The sequence below is a fragment of the Acipenser ruthenus genome, chromosome 3 (genome assembly GCF_902713425.1).
Source record: "Acipenser ruthenus chromosome 3, fAciRut3.2 maternal haplotype, whole genome shotgun sequence".
NCBI classification, from domain to species: Eukaryota; Metazoa; Chordata; class Actinopteri; order Acipenseriformes; family Acipenseridae; genus Acipenser; species Acipenser ruthenus.
Genome location: NC_081191.1, coordinates 46,585,542 through 46,610,395, shown reverse-complemented (window position 1 = coordinate 46,610,395; position 24,854 = coordinate 46,585,542). Strand labels below are relative to the sequence as shown.

The 24,854-nt window shown below is 41.7% G+C and overlaps 1 protein-coding gene across 4 annotated transcripts in view; it reads right to left on the bottom strand.

The window, feature by feature from the left end:
* The window catches only part of si:ch211-257p13.3 (kinesin-like protein KIFC3), a 35,686-nt gene extending 12,255 nt beyond the window's left edge, over positions 1–23,431 (bottom strand). For 2 of the 4 annotated variants that reach the window (XM_034058890.3, XM_059012990.1), the window contains exons 1-12: positions 22,624–23,431; positions 21,287–21,389; positions 9,489–9,652; positions 8,803–9,061; positions 8,375–8,580; positions 7,151–7,216; positions 6,531–6,668; positions 6,000–6,197; positions 5,396–5,569; positions 5,120–5,267; positions 4,400–4,530; positions 1,725–1,836 (exon numbers count right to left, since the gene is read on the bottom strand). In XM_034058890.3, the coding sequence (XP_033914781.3) occupies positions 1,725–1,836; positions 4,400–4,530; positions 5,120–5,267; positions 5,396–5,569; positions 6,000–6,197; positions 6,531–6,668; positions 7,151–7,216; positions 8,375–8,580; positions 8,803–9,061; positions 9,489–9,652; positions 21,287–21,389; positions 22,624–22,746 (1,822 nt within the window). In that variant the 5' untranslated portion in view covers positions 22,747–23,431. The remainder of the gene's footprint in view (positions 1–1,724; positions 1,837–4,399; positions 4,531–5,119; positions 5,268–5,395; positions 5,570–5,999; positions 6,198–6,530; positions 6,669–7,150; positions 7,217–8,374; positions 8,581–8,802; positions 9,062–9,488; positions 9,653–21,286; positions 21,390–22,623) is intronic. The other 2 variants (XM_059012991.1, XM_059012993.1) reach the window with 2 other exon arrangements.
* Between the last annotated feature and the right edge of the window lie 1,423 nt (positions 23,432–24,854).

Here is a 24,854-nt window from a genome sequence, read left to right as displayed (position 1 = left end):
TTTATTGCGAGCCGACACAATACAATGCGTACTTCAAGCAAAGTACCGTCTTCTTTCATTGGAACTTCAGATCCAGAGAGGGAAACTGCAGTATTCATCAACAAAGAAGATTGACTTCTTCTTTGTTGAAAATCGATAAGCATTCAGCATATTAAATATTTTATGTCTCGAGAAATTAACTGTAGCAAATGCTAATTAGTTGATAAGCTGTTCAAGGAATAGAATTCAACTTCCTGTTTTAGAGTGTGTAAGAATTGTATTTTGTTTGTTGAAATGTGCAACTCAAAGGAGTTGCCTCGTAAATGCAGAGAATTTGATCATTGCCCCATTTCTGAGTAATTTGAATATATAATCAATTGAGGTTGATAACATATCATTTGCTAAATTAGGTACTGGAATGTTGGATTCCGTTCTGAATGGGAAGTTGAATTAATTCTCGTGCATTTTGATATGAAACATGATCAATTACAATGAGAAACGAGTATTGAAAATACTAATGCAAAGTAGACACTTTGTGTGATCAGCCATAATTAATATTAGTATATCAACCATGTATGCTAATAATGTTATGGTCGTTGTAATCGTTTGACTATGAAATCAATGAACTGTATACTATTTACGCATATCTCTAACCAAAAGCCTTTCCTTTCTGTAATATTAGATTAGCTGTGGACCCCTTTTTATTCTTAAATAAACTATTGTTTTATATTTCTGATACATTGTGTGAATGTTGGTTATTGTCAAGGGAATCCGAGTTCTACATGATCCAGAACTTAAATATGGTCTGTCTCATTTCTTACATTTTGACGTCCGAGTGGGCGACTAGAGACTCATTTTTATTTAAATAATTTGTATACCTAATTCACTACATGAGCATGCTGCTTTAGGAAGTTTGGGTTTTAAAAAATGAGATGGTCTTGTTGTTCATATTATAGACAGACAGTCAGGCACCTCAGACCTTTTATCCACCAATCAGTCTGCAACTGGAGCTCCTAACTACCACCATACAGACGGCAATTCCCTCAACTCAGGGTTCTATTGCTTAACTCAATAACTGGAGTAGAATATAGTAGAGTTCTAAGTTTCATCAAAACTGAACAAGAAACTGTAAAATACAAAACAAAAAGACAGCCAGACAGATTATCAAACAGTCTCCATATACCCCAAGATTATGATATATTCTATAAAGATATATTCTATAAAGTTTTATCACAATTTGACAAGCATTTCTCAAGATATATTCAAAACTCAAAAATGACAGTGAAAGACAGTTGGACTGAAAAACAGCCTGCATATACCCTAGATTAAAATATCTTATAAATCAAGTGGTGACAAGTACGTGCGCCCATCTCCACTATATTCCTAAACAGACATTTTCATCACCGGTGAGGGATAATAATATTTGAAATTCCCTTCCTTTTAATATCTTGGGTTGTTCAACCAGTTAATGCACATTTTATGATAACTACACAATTCTGGTAAAATTGATACATTTAAAGAAACAAGAGACTGGATCCTCATTAAACCAAAAAGAAATCATCCATCAGCTGTTTAAAAAAAAAACTTAGTGCACATACTGTATTTTGGAATGTAAAAGAGTAAGTAGGTAGATTAGAGAGTAACTAGCTTCAAATTAAATTGCATTTAAATGCTGCACTCAGTGAAGTATTAAGGTGAGACAGATGTACGCACACACAGACACACAGACACACAGACACAGCTACCTTTGAGCTCCATCAGCTGCTCGTGGTACTTCCTGCGCAGGGCCACTTCCTTTCTATACTTTTCCAGGAGATCCCGATTGGCCTCAGAGACTTCGCTGACAACAGAGCAAATCTGGTCAAAATACAAAAATGACACACACTTATACTGGCGTCAACTTTTTTGATTTCTATAAAAATGTAAAGAATGTTTATTTAAAGCATGTTTATATGCATTCTAGAAAAAAAAAGTGCTTTGAAAAGTGAAAATTAACATCAAATCCTCTCTCAAACAGCAGAGAAAGGGTTTTAGATCTGTAAACTTGACATAATTAATCATAATGATCTTAAAAAAACAGTCCTGAAGAAAACATTGCCTAAAACAATCCTTACAATACCATGAATTGGGCCCATTATCCTTAATTTTGAACATATTTAATTACATTACTTTTACTAATTTTGCTAAAGACTGGCACGTACAGCACTACAAACACTTACTTTAGAAGTTATTGATTAACTGCTCAAAATTAAATACTACATACATTAAGGTAGGCGTAATCATATATTGTTATACTGTGTTCTTGCTGGCCTAAGGGATTATAGCTAATGACTTCTAGGGCTCAATTTGTTATCTATTCATCTACTGAAAGGCTCCAGGAACATTGTATCTACACATAAACATCCTCAGTATAAACACATAAACAACGTATTGATTATCTACACATTGTTGCTGTAAGCTTCACAATAGCACAGGGGTAGCATCCTGGTCTTCCATTGTGTAGAACGGGGTTGGGAATATGCTTTAATGGCAAGAAGTTTACTTAAAAGTGCAATTTGAATTCAGCAAGATAAAGATTTTGTTGTTAGTTTGGCTGGGATTTCATTGAAGAATAACGTTAGGGCAGAACACTTTGTTGGCCTCAAGATTAGCGGAAGGGAAATGAGTAGTTACTACTGTATTTTTTTTTTTTTTAATAAATTTAGTCGTCGCCAATTTTTTACCCCGGTTTTTCTCCCCAATTTAGTATGCCCAATTATTATCTGTATCCTTGGCTCACCGCTCGCAACCCCCCGTCGACTCGGGAAACGGAGGCTGGAACACGCGTCCTCCGAAACGTGCTCCTGCCAAGCCGTCATTATTCGCACTGCAGATCCACAGCAAGGCCACCAGACCTATAGTGCCGGAGGACAACACAGATTTGGCGGCTCCACTGCAGAACCGCAGGCACCCTATCGGCCACAGGGGTCGCTGATGCGCGGTGAGCCGTGGATTCCCCTGCCGACCTAAGCCCTCCCTACCCAGGCAGCGCTCAGCCAATTGTGCGCCACCCCCTAGGAACTCCCGGTCACGGTCGGCTGTGACATAGTCTGAATTCGAACCTGCGATCTCCAGGCAATAGGGCACATCCTGCACTCCGCGTGGAGCGCCTTTACTGGATGCGCCACTCGGGAGCCCCTAGTTACTACTGTATTAACAATTCATAAGAAAGAAAATAATCCAGGTGCATCCTGAGGCGAGAGTGATCTGTTTCTCCACAGAAACCCTGCATATGAGTTTAATTTGTCTGTGAGATACTCCCTGGAGTTCCCTGTCACTTCTTCAGTGGTTGAATTGATAACCTGCATGTCAGTCATTAAGGGAAACAGCTAATTGGTTATCACCCTATCGAAGGGGTGGGGAGAGTTTCATCCTTCCAGTGACTTCCTGAAAATAAAGCATGCAAACTGATTGCTGTCTTTAACTTAAGAATTCTGTAATTATTTCATAAAATGTAATCCCCTTAAATTTGCATTAGAAATATTTATCTGAAAAAGATTTTGCCTCTCAGAAATAAGTTTAACAGCAAGTTATTATCTTAGCTTTTAGCTTGGAACAAGAATCTTTGTTTAATTAGGGTCCAAACTTTTTTAACCTATTTTTTTGTTAGATTTGTGGCTATAACTCTTTAACTACAAAGGTTACAGGTACATGTCATACATGAAATGCATGTGCACACACTAGGCTTTCATAAAAAAAAGTGAAATTGCCTGAAACTCACCATGTTCAATACAGATAACAAAAAACACAGAAAAAGAGAGATGTGAAAATGTTTGTTTACTGCACAGAGGTAGGTCTGTCTTCAGCGCAGCAGCAACATTCCAAAACACTTGCATTCAAGGCTATCTACCGAAAATGCACAGGTAGGACCTCGTTTTAAAGGCCTGAATCTTCTCTTTCCAATGCTGTCTCTCACAGTGCCTGAATAAAAAGCTTTAAAGGGTCAGGTTGCCGGCGAGCTATTTAACATTGAGCGGACCCTAAAAGGTTAAAATTCATGCAGAGTGTACAAATTCTAAACAATATGGCACCAACAAAGTGTTCTTTGTTGATATGGGCCGAGTGCTTGTTGATATGTAGGTGGTTAAGTGATGTTTGTTTTATGACTATTTAATTATAACAATTTAAAAAACATAAAACATGTCATTATTAATTGTTGAGTAATCTGTTAAAGAATGCAATAACAGATACTTAGAAATTTTAATGTAAAAACATAATTGTGGGACACTGCAGCTTTAAATATATATTTCACAATAGCTTTAAATTATATGAACTGTGTCTGTTTGTTATACAAACAATTGAGGCTGAGCTACTTTATTTTCTGCTAGCTGACAGTGGTAATTACAGTAAATGTAGCAGGTTATTCTCCTCTCACACACACCTGTCTCTTGGCCTCGGTCACAGCCACCTCATAGAACTGTGAGAAGTTGCACACTTGGCTCCGCAGACTGTTGTAGTTGCTCTTCATTGACCTAAGGGCAGGTTGGAGGGCTACCAGGTGACTCTGCACTCCTGTCAGTAGATAAACTTTGTTAGGGGAACTACATTTCCTATGAACTGTTCTCTGACAGTATTTAAATATGCTTTTTAAAATACCTTTTAATTCTTTACTTGCAAATTGCTAAAGTTAAAGCAGGTGATGCAATGATTTACCTGTGAATGTTTAGTAGTTAGTGCAGGTGATGCAATGATTTAGCTGTGAATGTTTAGTAGAGTTAGTACAGGTGATGCAATGATTTACCTGTGAATGTTGAGTAGAGTTAGTGCAGGTGATGCAATTATTTACCTGTGAATATCTAGTAGTTATAGTGCAGGTGACGTAATGATTTACCTGTGAATGTTGAGTAGAGTTAGTGCAGGTGATGCAATTATTTACCTGTGAATGTCTAGTAGTTAGTGCAGGTGATGCAATGATTTACCTGTGAATGTTTAGTAGTTAGTGCAGGTGATGCAATGACTTACCTGTGAATGTTTAGTAGGTAAGTGCAGGTGATGCAATGATTTACCTGTGAATGTTTAGTAGAGTTAGTGCAGGTGATGTAATGATTTATCTGTGAACGTCTAGTAGAGTTAGTGCAGGTGATGCAATGTCTTGCTTTACCTGTGAATTGCTCACGGAGCTGGTCCAGGTGCTGCTCGGAGCACTCTGCTGCCTCTTTCACTGCCTCATCCTTCGTGGCCTCCAGGTGAGTGATCTCCTTTAGCAGGTCCTCTCTCAGTTTCCCAATCTCCGACTCATACTCCACAATCTGGGGGCAGAGTGTATGGATCAACATGGATCAACAAAATCACCTCCTTATAGCGATACTATAGTCCATGGGTATGTCTAAAGGAGTTGTCTTTAAAACCTGGTAAAACACATCTCCAATACATTTACCTTGTGCCTCAGGCCAGCAGCTATTTCCTCTGACCCCCTGAGCTGCTCCTCCAAGTGACTGCACCTCTTGCTCTGGTCCGAAAGCTGCTCAGCGAATTGCTTGTTTCTCTCCTCGGCCTTAACCAGTGATCTGAGAGTTCCAGGAGACTCCACCTCCACAGTTTTAGAAATGTACTGCAGTGACAGACATACAGACACAGGCAAATGGATGGTCAGAGAGGAATACAACAATTGTAACAGGTATACAACTAGCAAGAAAAGTAGCAATAAGAAGAAGGATATATTTTGCTCTGAGCATTTTCTTGTTGGTTTTTACCATTAAAATAATTACATTCCTCTTAAAATGTGCTTTTCTGCCTCTCTCAGTCTCTCTCATTCACACACACACACACACATTGTATACCAATGTCCCTATCTATGCTTGATTCTTAGCCTCTCTCCTTTACACACAGACCCTGTATACATCTTTCCTTCACGCACACACACAAATTGTATCCCTGTCTATGCCTAATTCATAGCCTCTCTTCTTCATACATACATTGAATATCTGTATAACTGTCTACGCCTATTTCTTAGCCTCTCCACAAACACTGACACTGTATACCTGTATCTCTGGTTCTTTGCCCTTCTCCTTTTCCAGTTCCAGCTGCAGACCCTGTATCCTGTCATCGAGTCGCCTCAGCTCTTCTCTCTTCCTCCACTCTGTCTGCTCGTTCTCTCTCTCCAGTTGAGACAGCTGCTCAGCTCGGAGATGCAAGGAGGTCTCCAGCTGGAGAACCCTGGTCCTCAATGACTCGTTCTCCTGGGGAATTAGTACAGTGCAGTTTTTAGCTTGGGTATGACATGAAGAACTCTCTTTGATGAAGGCAGTGATGTATTGACAGGGGATATTTCAGGACAGTGCAGCTGTTAGCCAAGTATGATGTAAACCCCTCACCTTGATGATGGCAGTACTGGACAGTGCAGTTTTTAGATCAGTATAATATGAAGCCCTCTCCTTGATGAGCACTGTGCTGGTCAGTGCAGTTATTAGCTTGGTATGATATGAAGCCCTGACCTTGATGAGGGCAGTGATGGACTGTGACAGGATGCCGGATAGTGCAGTTATTAGCTTGGTATGATATGAAGCCCTCACCTTGATGAGGGCTGTGTTGGACTGTGAAGGGATGCTAGATAGCTGCTGCAGGAGTCTCTGGGTGACACTCAGGCTCTGCTTCAGACTCTCGTTCTCCGCTGTCAGGTGGAGGATCCTCTTCTCAGAGTCTGTCACTCCCTAAAAAAACAGACAAAACATTTACAGAGATCAAGGTGCTCCATTTCGATTACGCACCCACTTTGTCTCTCCAGGAAGCTCACACTTTTTGTGGTCCTGATTTCATCACACATTTGTTCAAGATCGTAGTCAAAGGTGAGAATTTTTATCAGAACTGTCAGATTCTCCTTCAAGATTAGTCATTTCTATGGAGTTTAGGTCTGGCAGGAGCACTTTCATTTTAAGTCTCAATATTACTGTTGTATATGTACCACCTGAAGCTTAATTATATGAATTTTGTGACAGAGCGGGCATGGGTCAGGAAGACAAGCAGAAGATCACATGGACAAGAGTTCAGCACATATGGCCATTTTGCCAACAAAATAAGGTCATAGTTCTCTCCACTAAATCTCATTCTATAACGTGTAAATACAGAGCCAGGTTAGCGAAAGAGTTGAGCAACATGATGTACACAACTATATAACAAGAAAGATTTGACTCACCGTCTCTGTTCTAAGCCGAATCAACTCATCTTCTCGCTCCTCGATACTCTGCTTCAGATCTTGAATCTAAAACCAATGCGCAAATCACAGATGGGCTTTCATTACAGAGCTCACAATTCTACAAATTGTTTGTTGAAGGAAGCATTGACTTTTACTTAATATGAATTCCTTCAGCATAGTGCACAGCTCCATCTGTTGTCAACTACAGTTTTTTTTAACTGGGATTTAAAATTTGTAAATGCAGTACAGATCTTATAGTGAGCCAGACAGATTGTCTGCACACCACTATGCAGTATAACTTAAGAGAGATGAACCATGGGGTCCAGTGAGTTCCTGTTTCAAACCCAGCTTTCATGAACTTGATTTACAAAGATTATTATTATTTGTTTATTTAGCAGACGCCTTTATCCAAGGCAATTTACAGAGGCTAGGGTGTGTGAACCATGCATCAGTTGCAGAGTCACTTACAACTACGTCTCACCCGAAAGACGGAGCACAAGGAGGTTAAATGACTTGCTCAGAGTCACACAATGAGTCAGTGGCTGAAGTGGGATTTGAACCGGTGACCTCCTGGTTACAAGCCCCTTTTCTTTAACCACTGGACCACACAGCCTATGCAACAGTGCAAAGCCCTTAGCTGCTTAACTGCAGCTGAAGTATCTCAAAACCACAAGTTTTCTTTGGACTGCGAGTGCTGAGTATTCACGAGGCACTAGTTTCAGGTGCTTGTGAGGGTCGAGTGTACTTTCCTTTGGAGCTTGAGTCCTGCATGTACAGTACTTTAATAACAGTTACTGGGGACTCTGAGCGCACACTATAGTCTAAACATTACTTTTTAACAGTCTAGAACAGTTTCTGTCCCTTTAACAGGGCAGCAGTGTGGAGTAGTGGTTAGGGCTCTGGACTCCTGACCGGAGGGTCGTGGGTTCAATCCCCAGTGGGGACACTGCTGCTGTACCCTTGAGCAAGGTACTTTACCTAGATTGCTCCAGTAAAAACTCAACTGTATAAATGGGTAATTGTATGTAAAAAGAATGTGATATCTTGTAATAATTGTAAGTCGCCCTGGATAAGGGGGTCTGCTAAGAAATGTAATAATAATAATAATAATAACTCACAATCTTACCCTGTGTGCAGACGAAAGGCTAGAAGGCTTTTCCTCTTGCTTCCCCTACATTTAAATATTTGCAATGTGCGTCAGGGTCACTTTATGAGGTTACCCACCTGCTGTTGGAAGTCAGAAGCGAGCTTCTGTTTCTCAGAGCCCCTCTGCTCCACCTCCTGCCTGAGTGACGCCAGCTCGTCCAGCAGCGTGTTCCTCTCCCGCTGCAGAGAGGAGATGGACTCCACCAGCTGGTGAATCCCCCCCTGAGCATGGGGGCTGAGGGGGGACAAGACAGGCACAGGGTACTGGGGGTACAGGCTGCCACCTGCCCAACACACAGACACATATTCAATGGCAGACAGGTAAAACAGAGCTGAGGCCTGCAGCTGAAAAATATGATCACTGATACTCTATATATAGTACATTATATATTGCTGCATGCACACATATGCATGCATGAGCTTGTGAGTCCACACTTGGGAACACATTGAATAGCTGACTAAATAATTAAAGCCTCTCATGATAATGGTAATAATTGTATCCTCACCGCCGGTCTGAATCTTCTCCAATAGGCTCTGCTGCTCACTGATGACTCCTTCTAAGTTGCCAATCACACTCATTTTGTCTCTCAGTTTCTGCCGGTATGCGGCTCTCAGCTCTTTGATTCGTTTCCTGCGCTGCGTCTCGAGCACTCGCAGTTGGCTGCGGTACTCTTGGGCTCGCTGCTGAAGACGCTGCATGTGAGAGTAGCGCTCCAGGAATGTGAGCAGGTGTGACATGACAGACAGGAGAGGCGAGTCCATGGCCTGCACAAGAGCAGAGATAAATATGTATTTTAAAACCCACTCTCACTGCTCCCCGCTTTCAAAGTTTTACATTTTAAAATTTTAAGATGAGAGTATCAGATTAGGATCACATGTGTGCTGATGCGCCAGGGAGGCCACAAATAGGCTGATCCCTGGAGCCAGCATTATACTTCAGCCATCAACACCGGACTAATAGGAAATCCACATTACCTGGAGGAGGAAAAGCACTGAAGGGTCATATATTTCACTGACGCTACATCTTGGTTGGTCCCCACCACTACTATCTCATTTTATCTTGGCAAAAGCTGAGTCCAACATTAGCATGAAGTAAATAACAGTTACTCTCATGTAATGAAAATCATGAATACTGCATATCTGAGACCCCCTACAATCTGTGCTTTCTGGTTAACACCAGAATTAGTTGTACCTGCTGTACCTTTCCATGGAGAGCCTCCTTATGCCTTCCCCCAACAGCTTCCTGTTTGAAGGACAGGAACTCAGCAAGAGGGGAGGTAGCATCTCCAAGCAAGTGTTCATCACCATCATCATCTTCCTCACTTAGACAGAGTCCTTCACTGTCAGAGCTGCTGCCTGCAGAAACCACCAGAGAAGAGGAATAAACCATAGTAGACATCCAACTGCAATGTTTCATTTAAAAAAAAAAAAAATTTCAAATACAAGATTAAATATTGCAAGTTACAGTAAGTCAGTATGTCAAAAGAGCTGCATAAAATTGCCATTTTGTCAGCAACTGCAAGCTTTAATAAAAGTATACTTTACAATGTCGTAATCTTATGACTGTATATCGTGCTATGCAAACTATTGTATTCTTTTGACAAACACTATTAACATTATTATTCTTTTTTTAAAAGTGTACAGTAGTCACTTTTTGACATAACCAGAAATGTTAATTTACAGAGGTCAATAATGAGAGTTCATTTAATTTAAAAATAATCCTGTAAAGTCCACGTCTATTGTGTATTGAATTGATCGCATTAGGTCTTATTCTGTTTTATAGCATTCACTCCAGAGAGAGAAAATGTGCTGACACTATTGACACAAGTGTAGTAAATCAACAAACCCACACTTCATATTCTTCTGCAGTCAATATAATAGTAATATAATATTCTTCACAATGACACATTTTTCTAAGGAATCAGCAGCTACGATCCATTAATGGTGGGGGGTATTTTAGTAAAGAGTAAGGACAGTTTAAGAATGCAGTATAAAATGAAATTCATCATCAGGAAAGCTCACCTTTCATGAGACTTTTCACACATCAGGAAAAGGATATTAACCTTGCATTATGAGTCCCTGTGTGTTTTTTGTATATCACTCTTAAGAGCATGCATTTTAAATAGTAAAAATGCACTTCAAATACTTGCATTCTGATTCTGGCAGAAAGTGAGCAGTGACATGAACACATCACAAGTCATCTCTGCTGTCAGTTTAACTGTCTTTTAGTGCCTGGGAATGGGAATTTGCAGAAAGGAAACTATTCTGTGACTTATCTGATGAATGAGTCTGGCGTCAGTGGGAGGGCCAGCTTAACCATATAGGCAGAACAGGCAGCCGCCTAGGGCGGCAAATTGAAGGGTTGGCAAAAACAGTACATAATTACATTTTATACTTCACATTTCTTTAATTGTAAAATGTTCAACATCTTAGATCACTGTTTCTTGTTCTGCAAAAATTATTGCTGATGTTACAGAACCATATCATGAGCAGTGGTGTAGTCCTAAATCTGGAAGTACGGGAACGCTGTGGGGGCGGGGTGATCGTGCCGGTGCGAAATCTGGTCTCCCCCGGGAAAAGGCTCGTGGTAGCTGACAGTAGATGTCACTACCGTTCATAACCAAAGTGATTATTGTATATAGTTGTATATAGTTCCCTTTCAATTTGAAGACGACCACCAAAGACATATGGAGAGATATGCCTGCCCATTGGGTAGATATTGCTGAGCTCTCTATACCAGAGCTGCCAATAGGCCCCTTCCTTGGATGATGCACTCAGTCCCGCCTACCGAGGGGATAAAACTGCTATCCAAAGGAAGCCATTTCTCTTTTTCCTTTTCAAGACGGTACAGTAAGACCTCTGTGTTGAGCTGAGTGTATTGATAGAAAAGATGTCTTTCAGCGGCCTCCTCCTTTGCGTGGTAGGCCGCTCTTTATATCTGTCTGTCGTGTGTCAGTGACTGCGAGTGGTTGTCTATTCTTCCGGAGAGAACACAGTTCCTCCATGGGGCTAGGCCTTGCCGTATCCCCGCTGTTGAGTGACTCTTCTAGCCGTGCTCTCCTCCACGGGGCTAGGCCTTGCCGCATCCCCGCTGTCGAGCAGACCCTGCCGGCTGTGTAGGCCCGCCCACCTCAATGAGTCGGGCCTTGTAAACAAATAGTGTGCTCTCCTCTATACTATCTTTCCACGTGTTTGCTGTCTGCTTCAACTCGCCCACCACGGCTTCAGCCTTGTGTCCCCCTGGTACAAGCTACGCGCTGACCAGGTGTGTTGACCACGCGGTTAGGGTAGGCACATTGCGTAGTGGCCTCCCCGGTGCTTCGGTACTGCATTGCACGCATAGCCCTTGATACTCAGGTATCTCGGTGCACGGGTGCTTAGTGCATACGGCACACGGTGCCCAGCACCTCAGCGTCAGTGCACGGTCACAGCGTTGCATGGTACACGGTGCACATAGTGCTCTCGGTACTCGGTGCACGTGGTGCTTGGTACGCATGGTGCACACGGTGCTTGGTACCCACTGCCACAACGCTAGTGCGAGAATGCACAGTGCTGCACGGTACTCGCTGCACCCGACCCTCTGCATGCGATGCTTGGTCGTTCAACATGCCACCTTGGCCCTCAAGAGGGATGTGGCATGTAACATCTGTGAGGCCTTCGTGCCCCGGGAGAAAGAAGCTTACTTGGAGAGGGCCACGAGGGCAAGCTCCGCGTCCTCTATGGCCGGACCGTCGGTGGCTCTTGGAGCCCCAGAGCCCCTCCTCCATGACCTGTCCCAGGACCCCCTGCTAGACATCCCCGATCACTCCCCATCGCCACGCTCGAGAAGGGTGAGGCGTTCCAAGCAGGCAAGGGATATTATAGACCTTAAGGTCTTAGAGCTCTTGGCTAAACAGGTGCCAGCTGCCCAGGCCCAGGCTCCGTTGCAGCCCCAATTGCCATACCCCCCCTTCCCTAGGGGAGTTCAGGGGGGATGGGAAGAGGCATCTCAGCCGGTGCAAGAGGACATGCCATAGCGGCCTCTGGGGAGGAGGCCTCCTTCTCCTCTGACATGCAGGTGGGTGAGACCCCTGCTGAGGAAGAACCTGGCATCGAGGTGGCCTCGGAAGCCAGTGCCCCCCTGTTGTCCAGCAGGTCCCTTGGACGCCAGCGGCAGAACCACGCTGGTCCGTGTTCCGGACGCAGGCGATGGCTCCTCGCCCTCCGAAGTTCCTGGCCTTCCCAGACTTCATGGAGGACGTACTCTCCTCCTGGGATCGTCCAGCCTCAGATCCTAGTGTGCTAAAACAGGCCGCCCCACGGCTCTGCTAGGTGACCTAAGGCATCGCCTACAGGGCACATCGGCAGCAGCAAGCAACCAGGCCCAACCGGCAGGGAACACAGGACGTGGCCAGTCCACACACCAGCGTCACAGGAGGCGTTTTAAAGGCCGGCGCCATAAACAGCCACCCCAAACTGCCCCGCCTCAGCCTTGGCAGCCCGATCAGGGCCCCTGAAGGCTGGCGGCCTCAGACGCCCTTTTCGGCACAATAGCTGCAGTACTGGCGCGCTTATACCAATATATATATAGTAACGACCCTGGTGATCGTCCTGGACATTGTGTTTGTCCTGTGTGTCTTGTTTGTTGTGTCTCGTTTAGTGTTCTGTGTATTGTAAGGGTACGGGGCACGCCATTAGTGTGTGTATTTGTGTGCGTGCGTTAGAGTCAGAAGAACAGAGAACGAGAACGAAAACGAGAAATGAGAGCGAGTGAGAGTGTTGGAGGAAAGAAAGAGAAGAGGAAAGTGAGAGGAAGAGCAGAGAGAGGGAGTTATTTTTATTTATTGATTTGGTGTGAACCCCAGCCCAAACAGGGATTCGCTGTTATTTTATTTTATTTTATTTAGTGCAGTAAATAATATATATATATATATATATATATATATATATATATATATATATATATATATATATATATATATATAGAGATATATATAAGAGTGAAAAGGGAAGGCGGCAAAATTTCGTTTGCCTAGGGCAGCAAAAATCCTTACGCCAAGCCCTGGTCAGTGGTATATGAGTTTCAGGGTTTAAGAACTAAACGTAATTAATTTTAAAATAAATTGATACAAGTATCCTGACCCAAGTATATAGCACCGCAGAGACAAGAATGATTTGCCTTTGTAAATTCATCATGTTTCTAAAACTAATTAAAATGTGTAGTGTCTCATGGCTGTATTATGACATGTAATGTGCATTGTCCAAGCTTGTGTTTTAGTCCGCTTTTGTATTATTATTATTTATTTATTTCTTAGCAGACGCCCTTATCCAGGGCGACTTACAATCGTAAGCAAAAACATTTCAAGCGTTACAATACAAGTAATACAATAAGAGCAAGAAATACAATAACTTTTGTTCAAGCAAAGTACAAGTTTGACAAACCACAATTCAATAATACAGCAGGTAATAGTGATAGTTACATCAGGATGTGATTAAATACAAAGTACTACAGGTTAAACACTTGGCAGATTACAGTATTCTGAAGTACAGGATTAAATGCAGTAAAATAGGGGGCTGATAAGAGCAAAATAAAGCACATTTAAATGAAGGGTGATAGTGTCCCAGGATACAAACAGAGGAGTTCTACAGGTGCTGTTTGAAGAGGTGAGTCTTAAGGAGGCGCCGGAATGTGGTCAGGGACTGGGCAGTCCTGACATCTGTAGGAAGGTCATTCCACCACTGCGGAGCAAGGGTGGAGAAGGAGCGGGCTTTGGAGGCAGGGGAGCGTAGCGGTGGTAGAGCTAGTCTTCTAGTGCAGGCGGAGCGGAGAGGTCGAGTGGGGGTGTAGGGAGAGATGAGGGTCTGGAGGTAGCTGGGTGCAGACTGGTCAAGGCAACTGCCCTTAATACAAGCATGTGCACAGATCTCAGGTACAGAAAGTCATACAGGTTTTATCCCTGGTTCTTTCTTGCTCCTTTGCGGTGACAATTAATAAATTAAAATGTAGTTTAGGTACGACTATTAATTCATTAAGCTACCATTACAGAACACAAAATAATAGAAAAATCCAGTATGGTAAAATAAGTAAACTTGTGGGGAGTCTATAGAATCTGCAAGGGATTTATTTACCATTAGTACAGATAAATACTGGTGTAACAGATGCTTTCCTGCAACACTATTTTCATATGTGAAATCACTGGAGGTTTGACCTCTCACTCGGGGCTCAAATGTGCTGTCCGATTGAGAAGTTGTAATGAATGCCACAAATAGTTGGTGTCTACATGTACATCAGATGTCACACAGATACTTCTTAGATGCAGAGATCTGAAGAACTTGGAGGTATGAGTAATGGTCTGAGTACTAGCTTACTGCAAGCATTCTCCAGAACAGGAGTAGAGGGCAGTGTACTTTGAGGGCGGTCTTGACACATTTGCATTGCCCAGTGCATCCCTTCCTACACCCACAGTTCATAGCACAACTGTGATGCTTCTGGAAGGGTGGTCCACAGTGGTTGCCACCCTGCGGTTTCCTTCCTCCAGCCCCAGTCTGAAGGGCTTGGAAGCTCAGGCTCGTGAGTTAGGGCCTGTTTCCAGCAGTTAGCTTGGTAGCTGGCCCATTTGATGTGCTACTTGAGTGCTGCCTGTGTTGATGGTATGTTCTCCAGGCTCCTTGACTTCTGCATGAACAGTTGCTTCCTGGCATCATTGAACTCCATGGTATCACTTGTACGGTAATAGAGCAACACCACAAACCGCTCCAGTACTGACATTGCTGGGTCACTGATGTCACTCCGCATGAGTAGGAGGTCTTCGAAAGCCTCAGTAGCCTCAGGAAAATCTTTCCACGTGTCAAAGGCAGTCTTCTTGCCTCTCCCCTCCTAACGCAGAGACAGTGTCATAACCTGTGAATGCATGGAAGACAGAGAGAGTGGCACAAATCCTGGGATCCATTGCAGCAGCCAGTTCATGGACAGGTATATACCGGAAATTTGATCCAGTAGTAAGTGCCACCCACAGCTCGTCAGGCTTGAGCTGTTTGAATGTGGTGGTCACCAACCCCACAACGTTGGTATCTACGGTGCACACATATGCTTTTCTGCACCCTTTCTGTACATGTAGGAGGAGGTGGGTGTCCGCTTCCTCGTGGGATCAGGGGGCCAGGTTCATCATGTCGCTTAATGTGGTGTGTTTATTAATCATGGGACTTACCATCAAGATGGCCATCTCGATGTGTAGCCCGCCGAACATCACCAAAAAGTGGTCTTCTCCAAGGGTGGTTGGCTAGGTCCACTGGATTTACTTGGCAACGGAGTACAATGGTTGGTCAGCAGCAAGAACAGGGACTTGACCAGAGGTGAGGTGCTGAACAGCCGCTTGAACAATGGCCATGGAATGTTTGATCCTGGCCACTGTGCATTGTCCAGAAAGAACGGCAACAGTGCAATGATTGCGGCAGGTGGGATCACTGTTTCCTGGATGTCGGCATGGTAGGCAGCCATCACTGTATTGAGCCACTCGGACTCTGCCTCTGCAGCCTTTGTAACAGTCTGCAGGTTGGGGGGGGGGGGGGGGGGGGTCTCACAGGACCATGGACAGCAGGTACAGTGAACTGGTCTTCAAGGGAGCTGGTGGCACATTTGTGTACTTTGGCGGTAGAGAAGCAACTGACCTAGTGGATGAAGTGGTTTGATTGACGATTTCTCTGTGCATGACTTGTGCTGCTTGTGCCAAATGCACTGCATCACTATCACGGTCACAGGCCTTTCTAAGAGCACCACCAATGTCGTCATCAAATGTGAGAAGTGCACCTCTCCCCTGTGAATGTGCCCTTAAATCAGGAAACACAGATAGTAATCTGATTTTCAGTCTCGTAGTGTGAATTCGGCCTTCAACAACAGCACCCAGCTGTTCAAGACAGGCCTTGTACCAGATCAGCTAGCTGGAAGACTGGAGAAACACATTCTTCCACACGGAAGTCTTCCATGTAGGCAACTAACTCTCAAATGCAATGCCGTGGAGATGAGCATCGAGATCCTCATCAGCACCAGTGCTGTCAGCAGCTCTTGCTCTATTGTAGAGTTTCACAAAGCATTTGAGGTGGTACTTAGCCTCAAGGGCAATCATGTCCCCATGCAGGTGCGAGCTTCGCCAGCAGAGCAGTGTCTTCTAGTTCCATTGCACATCTCTGAACCCTCGAATCATTGTCATAGGTGGAAGCTTGGTGAAGGCCTGCAGAGCTAGCTGGCTCATCACAGAGGAAGCATATGGGCTCTGTGAGGCCAACTTTGCCACGGCTTGAATGTGTGTGCACAGCTGATGAAGTAATAGCCTTCCGTTGTTCTGTGGATTTCCTCAGTCATTAAAGCTTGTTTGGTTAAATTTCAAACAGCATGTTTTATGCCAGCCAACGAGGTGTGTCACCATCGTGGCCTCAATACCATCCCGGTCATTGAGTCTTTCAGTGTCAACGTCCATTGGCATGTGCCCAAGTTGCTGAAACTGAATGAGGTGACCTGCTAATGATTTGTAGCTGCTGCCAATGGGTGCCTTGCTTGATTTAGAAGGACACTGCAAAGCTTCCCCAGTCTCCTTTTGACAAAGCTCACAGAGCTCCCAATTAGTAGTGCCAGTTGGCTTGGAGTGCTTGGTTGTAGGTTTTGTAGGGTCTAGCAGGATGTGGCGTTTTGCCATGGTGATAGGAGAGGAGATGGAACCAACACCAAAGAAAAACAAGTTAGTGTACTAATAGTTTCTACTTAGGCTGCCACCACTAAAGTCTGCAGGAGAGCTGAGACCTGAGGTGCTGAACATGCAAAGGAGATTCACCTGCAACATATGAGCATATCACAACGGTGTTATGAGTCTCCTCCCTTTAATGAGGTCAAAGACACTCCTTACATACCCGTAACCAGGGGGTTGATGGAATAACTGACAAGCCATCAATGACCCCTGGCTACATAATAATAATACAGAGATGGGGGAGAAGTGAGGAGAAGTAAAAAGAGCTAAAAATCTGGGAGCGGGAATCTGGGATCCACTGCTGTGTTGGATTTTTTGCTCTGGAACCCAAATTGAATGAAGTTAAGATTCACCTGAAATTAGAATCTATACCAAATAATGTGAACTTTATTGTCTCAATACTTGAGATTGAACAAAACAGAACCTGCTAAGCAAATTTAGGTAAATGTTTTTTTCTTCTTTTTTTCAGGACGGTAAAATAGGGTCTGTGAAACGTGATGCAAGTATTCAGTCAAATAAAGTTGAGGTAAAATATATTTTTAGTTTCAAGTGAAATCTATTTTTTTCTTAAATAAATGCTGTACAGCATGTATTTTCTTTTAATGTTCTTGTTCGTTTGGATCTCAAATGCAACTTGTTTACATCAGAAAGTCACTCCCTTTTAATTGTAAAAGGTAAAAAAAGAACCATGTACACTTTCAACTGTTCTTGTTAATTTCTATTTTTGTGGCACCTTCCTTTCCCCTGTTGTTTGAGCTTTATTAATAATAATAATAATAATAATAATAATAATAATAAACATTGAACCTACCAAAGAAGCCACACAAAATACTTTCAGTGCGGCACACACAAGGCAAGAGCTCTTGAATTTGAGCTAATCATCCACTCGTTTGGGCCTATTTGCAATACTAAGCATTTAATATTGTAAATGTTTATTTTTAGCACAAAGTTGACATTTGCTGCTTCATTTTATGTTATCATGGGAAAAAAAACATAAGAAAATATAGTGCTAATAAAAACAAACACAAATTGCTTATGTAAGTTTAATAATAATAATAATAATAATAATAATAATAATAATAATAATAATAATAATAATAATAATAATAATAAATAAAACGTTTAAAGAGTCTGTGTACATTAAAACAAATCTTAATGTTCTGTTAATAAAAAAGTTTAAAATGACCTCTTGATTTTTCACTCTGTCTGCGTCTTCTATGCGAATCAAATGTCTGGCAACGTCTTGTTTTTCAAAGATGCTTGTTTAAACATGGGGTATACTGTATAATCCGCTGGATCACCATGTTTGTCTCCATCAACATCAGGTCACAAAGAAAAAGCTGTAGTTACTGCGACGAGTGTTTATTAATACGTTTTCTGCAGAGAATATGGCTTTCCAACGACTTGTATCCTCTTTCATAATCCGGGGTACACATAACTGGTATGTCGCAAGTACTCATGCGGACCAATAAAAAAAATGCAGACTTAGTTATTGTTGTATAAGACACAAGCGTACCGTCAGTATATTTTTAACAGGAAAGCATTTATAATAAAGGCAGAGACGTTGCTCACGGTTTGAAGGTGAGCTACACATGCCAAATTTATGGATTATTCCAATAGAGTGGGGGTTTACAGGGTTTGTGATCAACCACGCCACCCCACTCGCTCGCTCCACAAGTGAAACAGAAAATAAATATATATGTATATCTTAATTTTTTGCCAGCACCTTCCTTCCGTTCCATTATTTTTGCCATTTTCTTCAATGTGAACTGCACTATAACTGTTTAATTCACAGTACTGTACTTGTTTGTGGACCAATGAAATAGGAACTTGCCAAGACAGCCATCTGCAAGCACCAAAGCAATGGGGTATGTAACGTAAAAACGATCGATTTATATAATAATTTAGCGGTGGTACACTGCAAAAACACTTTACACCAACTGTCATAAAAAACATCTGGATTTTTTTTTTTCCCCGGATCTGCACTAATCCGCCAATTATCTGAGATTTTTCATCCCTGATTTAATAATAATAATAATAATAATAATAATAATAATAATAATAATAATACACATTTTTCAGTGGGTGGCGGCCATTAACATTTGCCGTTGACATCAATGTCAAGACAGGAAATTTTATTTTGAAAAACAAAATAAACCCCAGTTTTTTCCTAATTTCTATTCATGTTGTTGAAGACACATATAAAGTCTCTAAACAGAGATTTCATGTAAAACATGGTCTTACCTCAGCACATGCTGCTGTTCCTCAAGGTCAAGATGACCTTTCATTCCCATAAGAAAAAATGTATTTAAACAACATTGATTATATCAAAATGGTGCGTAGTGTTGGTGAGGACATTTTAGTTAACAAAATTAGGGACAGCAATAAAAATGCAAATAAAAGAGTAAATATGAAAAAAAAATTAAAACAGAAACATTTCATACTAAGCTTACTCTTAGACTTGTTTTGTTTTAAAACTGTCAAGGGACATGTTATTGGTGAGTTACATGAAAAATGCCCTGTAGACGTCTGCAGGACACAGAAATACAGAAATTCACATAAAATGTAAATTAGAGATTTATGATCATGTTACTATGACACATGGTGCTAAAATAGCAAATTATCGTTGTCTGAGGTCATTGACCTCTCACTGTCATCAGAGGTCAAATCCAAGATGGCTCCACATCTGAAAATAAACTTTAGGGTATTGTGACAGAAATACAGTGAGTCTTGGTTGTAAATCTCCCTCCCGACCTGTGAGGGCGCTAAGCAGCGAGAACAGAGTTCTTTGGATGGGTTGGTCTGACAGTTCTTTCCCAGGGTCAGGAAGTCGGCCAGTCTGGATGAAGGCGAGACTCCATTGCAAGAATGCATTGACCCGGAAGGGAAACGACATGGCAGCCGCAGATTGGAGAGGCGGTTGCACTCGTTTACCAAGGAGTCATGTGTGACGGCATAAAAGGGGGTGGAGAATCTGTTCCTTCACTTTTGGTTTGTGTAAATAAACCAAGAAGGACAGTGAGAGACACTGTTGCACGTAAAAAGTACTGTGAGTGTTTTGTTTGTTTTGTCTTGTAATTGTCTTGTCTTGTCTTGCACATTACCAGACAGCTAGCACAGTTCCAAAGCTGTCACCTAGGGCCAGCACTGAGCTGGAACGGCACTTCACCAACAGTCACTAAATAACCTGTATCACCCACCACGAGCACTACTGCACGCACCCAGGACTGATGACAGTGTATGTATTATTGTGGGTCAGATATTGTGTTTATTAGTTGGGACTGCAATCCCGTTATTGTTTACCCCGTGCAGTACACATTGTTGTGTATTGCCGGGGGATTATTGTTTTGGTCACCAGACCCGGAATAAAAATAAACACCAAACTGGATTACAAGGCTCTGCCTGTTTAATTACCGCACTGCATCACTCCTGCACCTGTTCTCACTCAGCCACTTTGCCACAGTATGTACAAACACTGTGGAAAATGTCACGCTTTTATCACAAAATGCACAATACCTTCATTTTTTTTAGTTTATATGCTCTACTATATGGCAAAGAGTTTCTGAATAAATGTCATCCTAATTTTGAAATAGTTGAGTACAATACCACATTAACCAAGCACGTTATACAAAATTATATTACAACAAAATGTGTATATGTAAGTGAATTTGTGTTTATAAGGAGTATTGTGTAAAAATTGTGTTATAAGGAAATTTGTGTAATCCAAGTTCTAATGAGACTTGACTGTACAATCTAACCTAATGTGTGCTGACTACCAATTGATTAATATACAACAAAGCACTGAACAATGGTAAAAACAGCTATGTCCAGATTTTATTCAAATTAGAAAAACATATTGTTTAAAGCTTGGTGTATCATAATTATTGTACTAGCACCCAGCCTCTCTGAGTATCGTTGCCTCTGCAGCCAGAGAATTTAGGGAAGGGGCTGGGAAAGTGACTTAGGAAGTGAAAAAAGCATAGAAAATAAAAATTGTCACAACTAATTATGAATTATTTTGGGCATGATATGTGCTCTTTAAAATCGTGTTTACTGTAATGAAACATGTAATTATATCCAACATTAAGTGTAACAAAATTTAAGTAAAATATGGAAAATCTATTGAGAACTGGTTCCATTAATTCATCTACCACTGAAGAGAGAAGGAAGCATTGTCTGGACAGATGAAAACAGGACTAGAAGAACATAGCACTGATCTTCATGAGAGAAACACATAACTATAAATGTTCAAGCCTCTCTTTCCAGCACTTACTGTCAGAGTCTGTGAGCCCAGTACACACACCCTCTCTCACAGACAGATGCGGACCATCTCTCCCTCTCCTGCTCATTGTTTCTATGGAGACACTGCCAGGCCCCTGTGGGATATAATAAAGAGAGATTAGTGTTTTTATTAGAAACAGAAACAGACCTTTGTCATGTCTGGACTAAGAAACGGTTTAACAGCTACCCACTATCCGAGCACTTCTGAAGCGCTGGACCAAGTGCTAAACATTTTGCTGAGCTGAGTATGCTTTCAGACAATAACTTTAGTGTACAGTTCCTGGTTTGAGAAGCACTGCATCTAAAATCAATGTGGGTAGGCCCATTGTCATGGTAATGTGTCCTATTACTCTCACCCATGCCATTGTTCCAGTTCATGAAATTGAAGTGGGAACTCTCATCACAGTCAATATACAGATAGCAATATCTGCTGCATCTAGGATACAGGACTCACCTGACCACACTACAGTTCACTTCTGATCATGTGGTCATGTGTTATGTTTTAAGATGTGATGAGAGGCTTGATGTCCAGCTATGTGGTGCTTCCAACAAAACTGGTCCCGACAATGAACTCTGCACATACTTTGGATGCTGTTGTCTTCCTAGTCTTGTGACACTCCATAATGCTTGGAGGTCACCATAACGCAAGAAGCACTGTGCTATGCGTATCAGATTAATGATTTAGGATTCAAAGAGTAGCCTATTTTTTGGTTTACTCATCAGCCACAGGCTGGAAATCTCTGAACTTAGTGAGTGGCATTATAGTATTTCTCTTTCTCTGAGTGTTTCCCCCTGACTCGCACAGTGTTGGTTTTATTTTTCTATCATGATCATGGATTTTTATTGAAGTTCTAAAAAGGTTGTAATAAATAAACCACAGGGAACTTCAGAAATGCAGAATGGTCACTATTAATATTTAGTGTTTCTCTCCATTATGGGATAGTACTAAGTTTGAACAAACAACTTTTTAGCTCTCTATTCCTGAAACACTGTGCCGTAATAAGAGCTGAAACACTCAGCTGTGTTTTCATTAGGATTTGCCTTCCCTTAAAACACATAAAGTATATTGTCCAGTTGAAAACAGGAAATTTGAATTTTAAATTACACTTCATTTAAGGAAATGCATCAAGGAATGTGCATGTGTGTCTAAAACATGTTTTTCATGTGTTTAATCCCAGCTCTATATCTCTACACTAAAAGTGTACAATACACTACTGATCGTAGTGCTAAAACACAGCATTCCATTACACATGCTTTAGAGAATCGGAGCTTGAAGTGATAGTAATTTAGCCAGGCCTGCACCTCTCTGACTTTGACAGAAATACTTACTGAGTCTCTTACCTGAGCCGAGGCGCCCTCCTCCAGCTGTGACCCTGTCTCATCCTCGATAGGCCCCTTTCTCTTGAAGAGGGTGTATAAAATGTAGACGAGCAGTGAATAGAATGCATACATCACTGAAACCAGGTTGCAAAGAGAAGAACAAAATACTGTGGATCACCTGGGGCAAGCTGAAATCTAGACTAGGCCTGTTTTTATACATACATCTTAAAAACCAAGGCAGGCGGAAGACAACAATAAAAATATTCAAAATGGAGAAGTATAAAATCCAGGGATACAGTCCAGACCTGTGTTTGCTCTGATTACTAAGAGTTAATGTTGTACTGATAGACTGTATACAAGAAAACAGGATCCTATTTTCTGGAATCAGTCTCTTATCCTTTCTGTTACTATGTAACAATCTTCTCACAGCAGCATCAGAACTGCAAATCCACAAGAGACCCCTGCATCTTGAAATAGACCCTCTGTCTCTGAATAGATATTCAGCAGTAGCTAATTAACACAAGAACAGGTCTAATGGAATGAGCCTCATCCGAGACCATGGTTTTCTTTGTTAATGTCTTGTTGTTCTCCAATCTATTGTATTTCTTCCTTGGTATCTGCCTTCAATTTCTCTCCTTCCCTCTCTGTCTCACATTCTCTGCCCTGCTCTCCAAATCTCCATCTGTGTCTCTCCTCTTTCCTTTGTGCTCATCTCCCTTTCTGTTTCTTTCCCTCTCTATCCCTGTTTCTCTGTACTCTGTTTCTAGTTTCTAGTCTAGCTCCCCCTCTCTATTTCCCTGTTCTGTTTAATCAGGTCTCTACAGTAATATCCATCCCCCCCCCCCCCCCCCCACTCTACTGGCCGCAGTGCTTCGGAGCATGCTCAGTGTGCATCTCCACTACACTGCAGTGGGAATGAAGCAATGGAGATTGATGAGAGCTCAGCTCACAAAAATCTATCAGTTACATATCTGTTCTTGGAGACATGAATTTCACAGGGTGACCATACACAAGTGGGTTCCTGGGTATAGTTTATAGAATTTAAAATCAAACTTTCTTCTCCAGGATTAAGGAGGACATCTCCTAAGAAACAGAATAACCTGCCTAATAATTTGAAGGCAGATTTAAAAGTACTCTTTATACTGTAGTATATGACTGAACTTCATGCTTGTTCAAAAAGCCAGTCAGCTACTGAGAATAGTTAATTACAAGCTGTTTATAGATGTGATATTGTATGATATAAAAATGTGACTGCAATTTAATTAGTGTATTAGTGCTCAGATTGATCTCATCACATGATGGACCAGGTCAATAATGGTGCTATAGCTCAGACTGATCTGACAAAACATTTTGGCTAGGTTACTGTCGTTAGCTGGGGTGCATTGCAGTGCCTAAAAGTGCTGCAAACAGCTATCCTATGCCTGGTGAAACAGCACCGGGAAGCTTTATAAGAGGCCTAGTGAGAGACGACCACTGATTTGTGCAGCGTGCAGCTGCTGTAGTGGCTCTGGGATTTGCAACACATCCCTGGTTTTATAGAGCAGACAGATCCTGCACATAATCAAGTTTCACTGATAAGAAAATAGTCTTAAGCTTTGCTGTCTGACAATATTCATTATGAGCTAAGTAGAAGAACGATTTTAAAATCCATTCTTAGCTTTACTAGCAACCAGTGTAAAGAACTGGGCTAAATGTATATTTTAACAAGGATGATGCAGTTTTGAACCAACTGCAACAGTCAAAAGGTGGTAGCAGGAAGCCATGTGAACAGATAATTAGTTATCGATATTGGATGAAAAAATAGCATGAATCAAAATGCATAAATCTTTTTGGGAAAACAAAGTTTTATACCCCTTTTACACCAGCCACTGTTTTAAGCTGGTTTGAGGCGGCTCTATTTTTTGAAATTGGCTATTCTGGGCAATGTACAGGATCCTGGACATTTATCTTGGCAACCAATAATAAGAGGCTACTAGTACTAGCATGAAATGTGCATCACTGTGCATTGTTTACCATTTATTATTTAAATAAAATATGTTATACATTCTGTGTTTTCTTATTCAAGTAAAATAATTAATTGTTGGCCTGAATTAAGTAAAGCCAAAAAAAAAAAATACTGTAGCATAATGCATCTTTTTACTGGTACAATTAATATTTACAATAAGAACTTTGATCACAGATTACCAACCTGCTTAAGTGTATACTCCGTTTAAGTGTGTATATGTAACCGGTTCACTTTT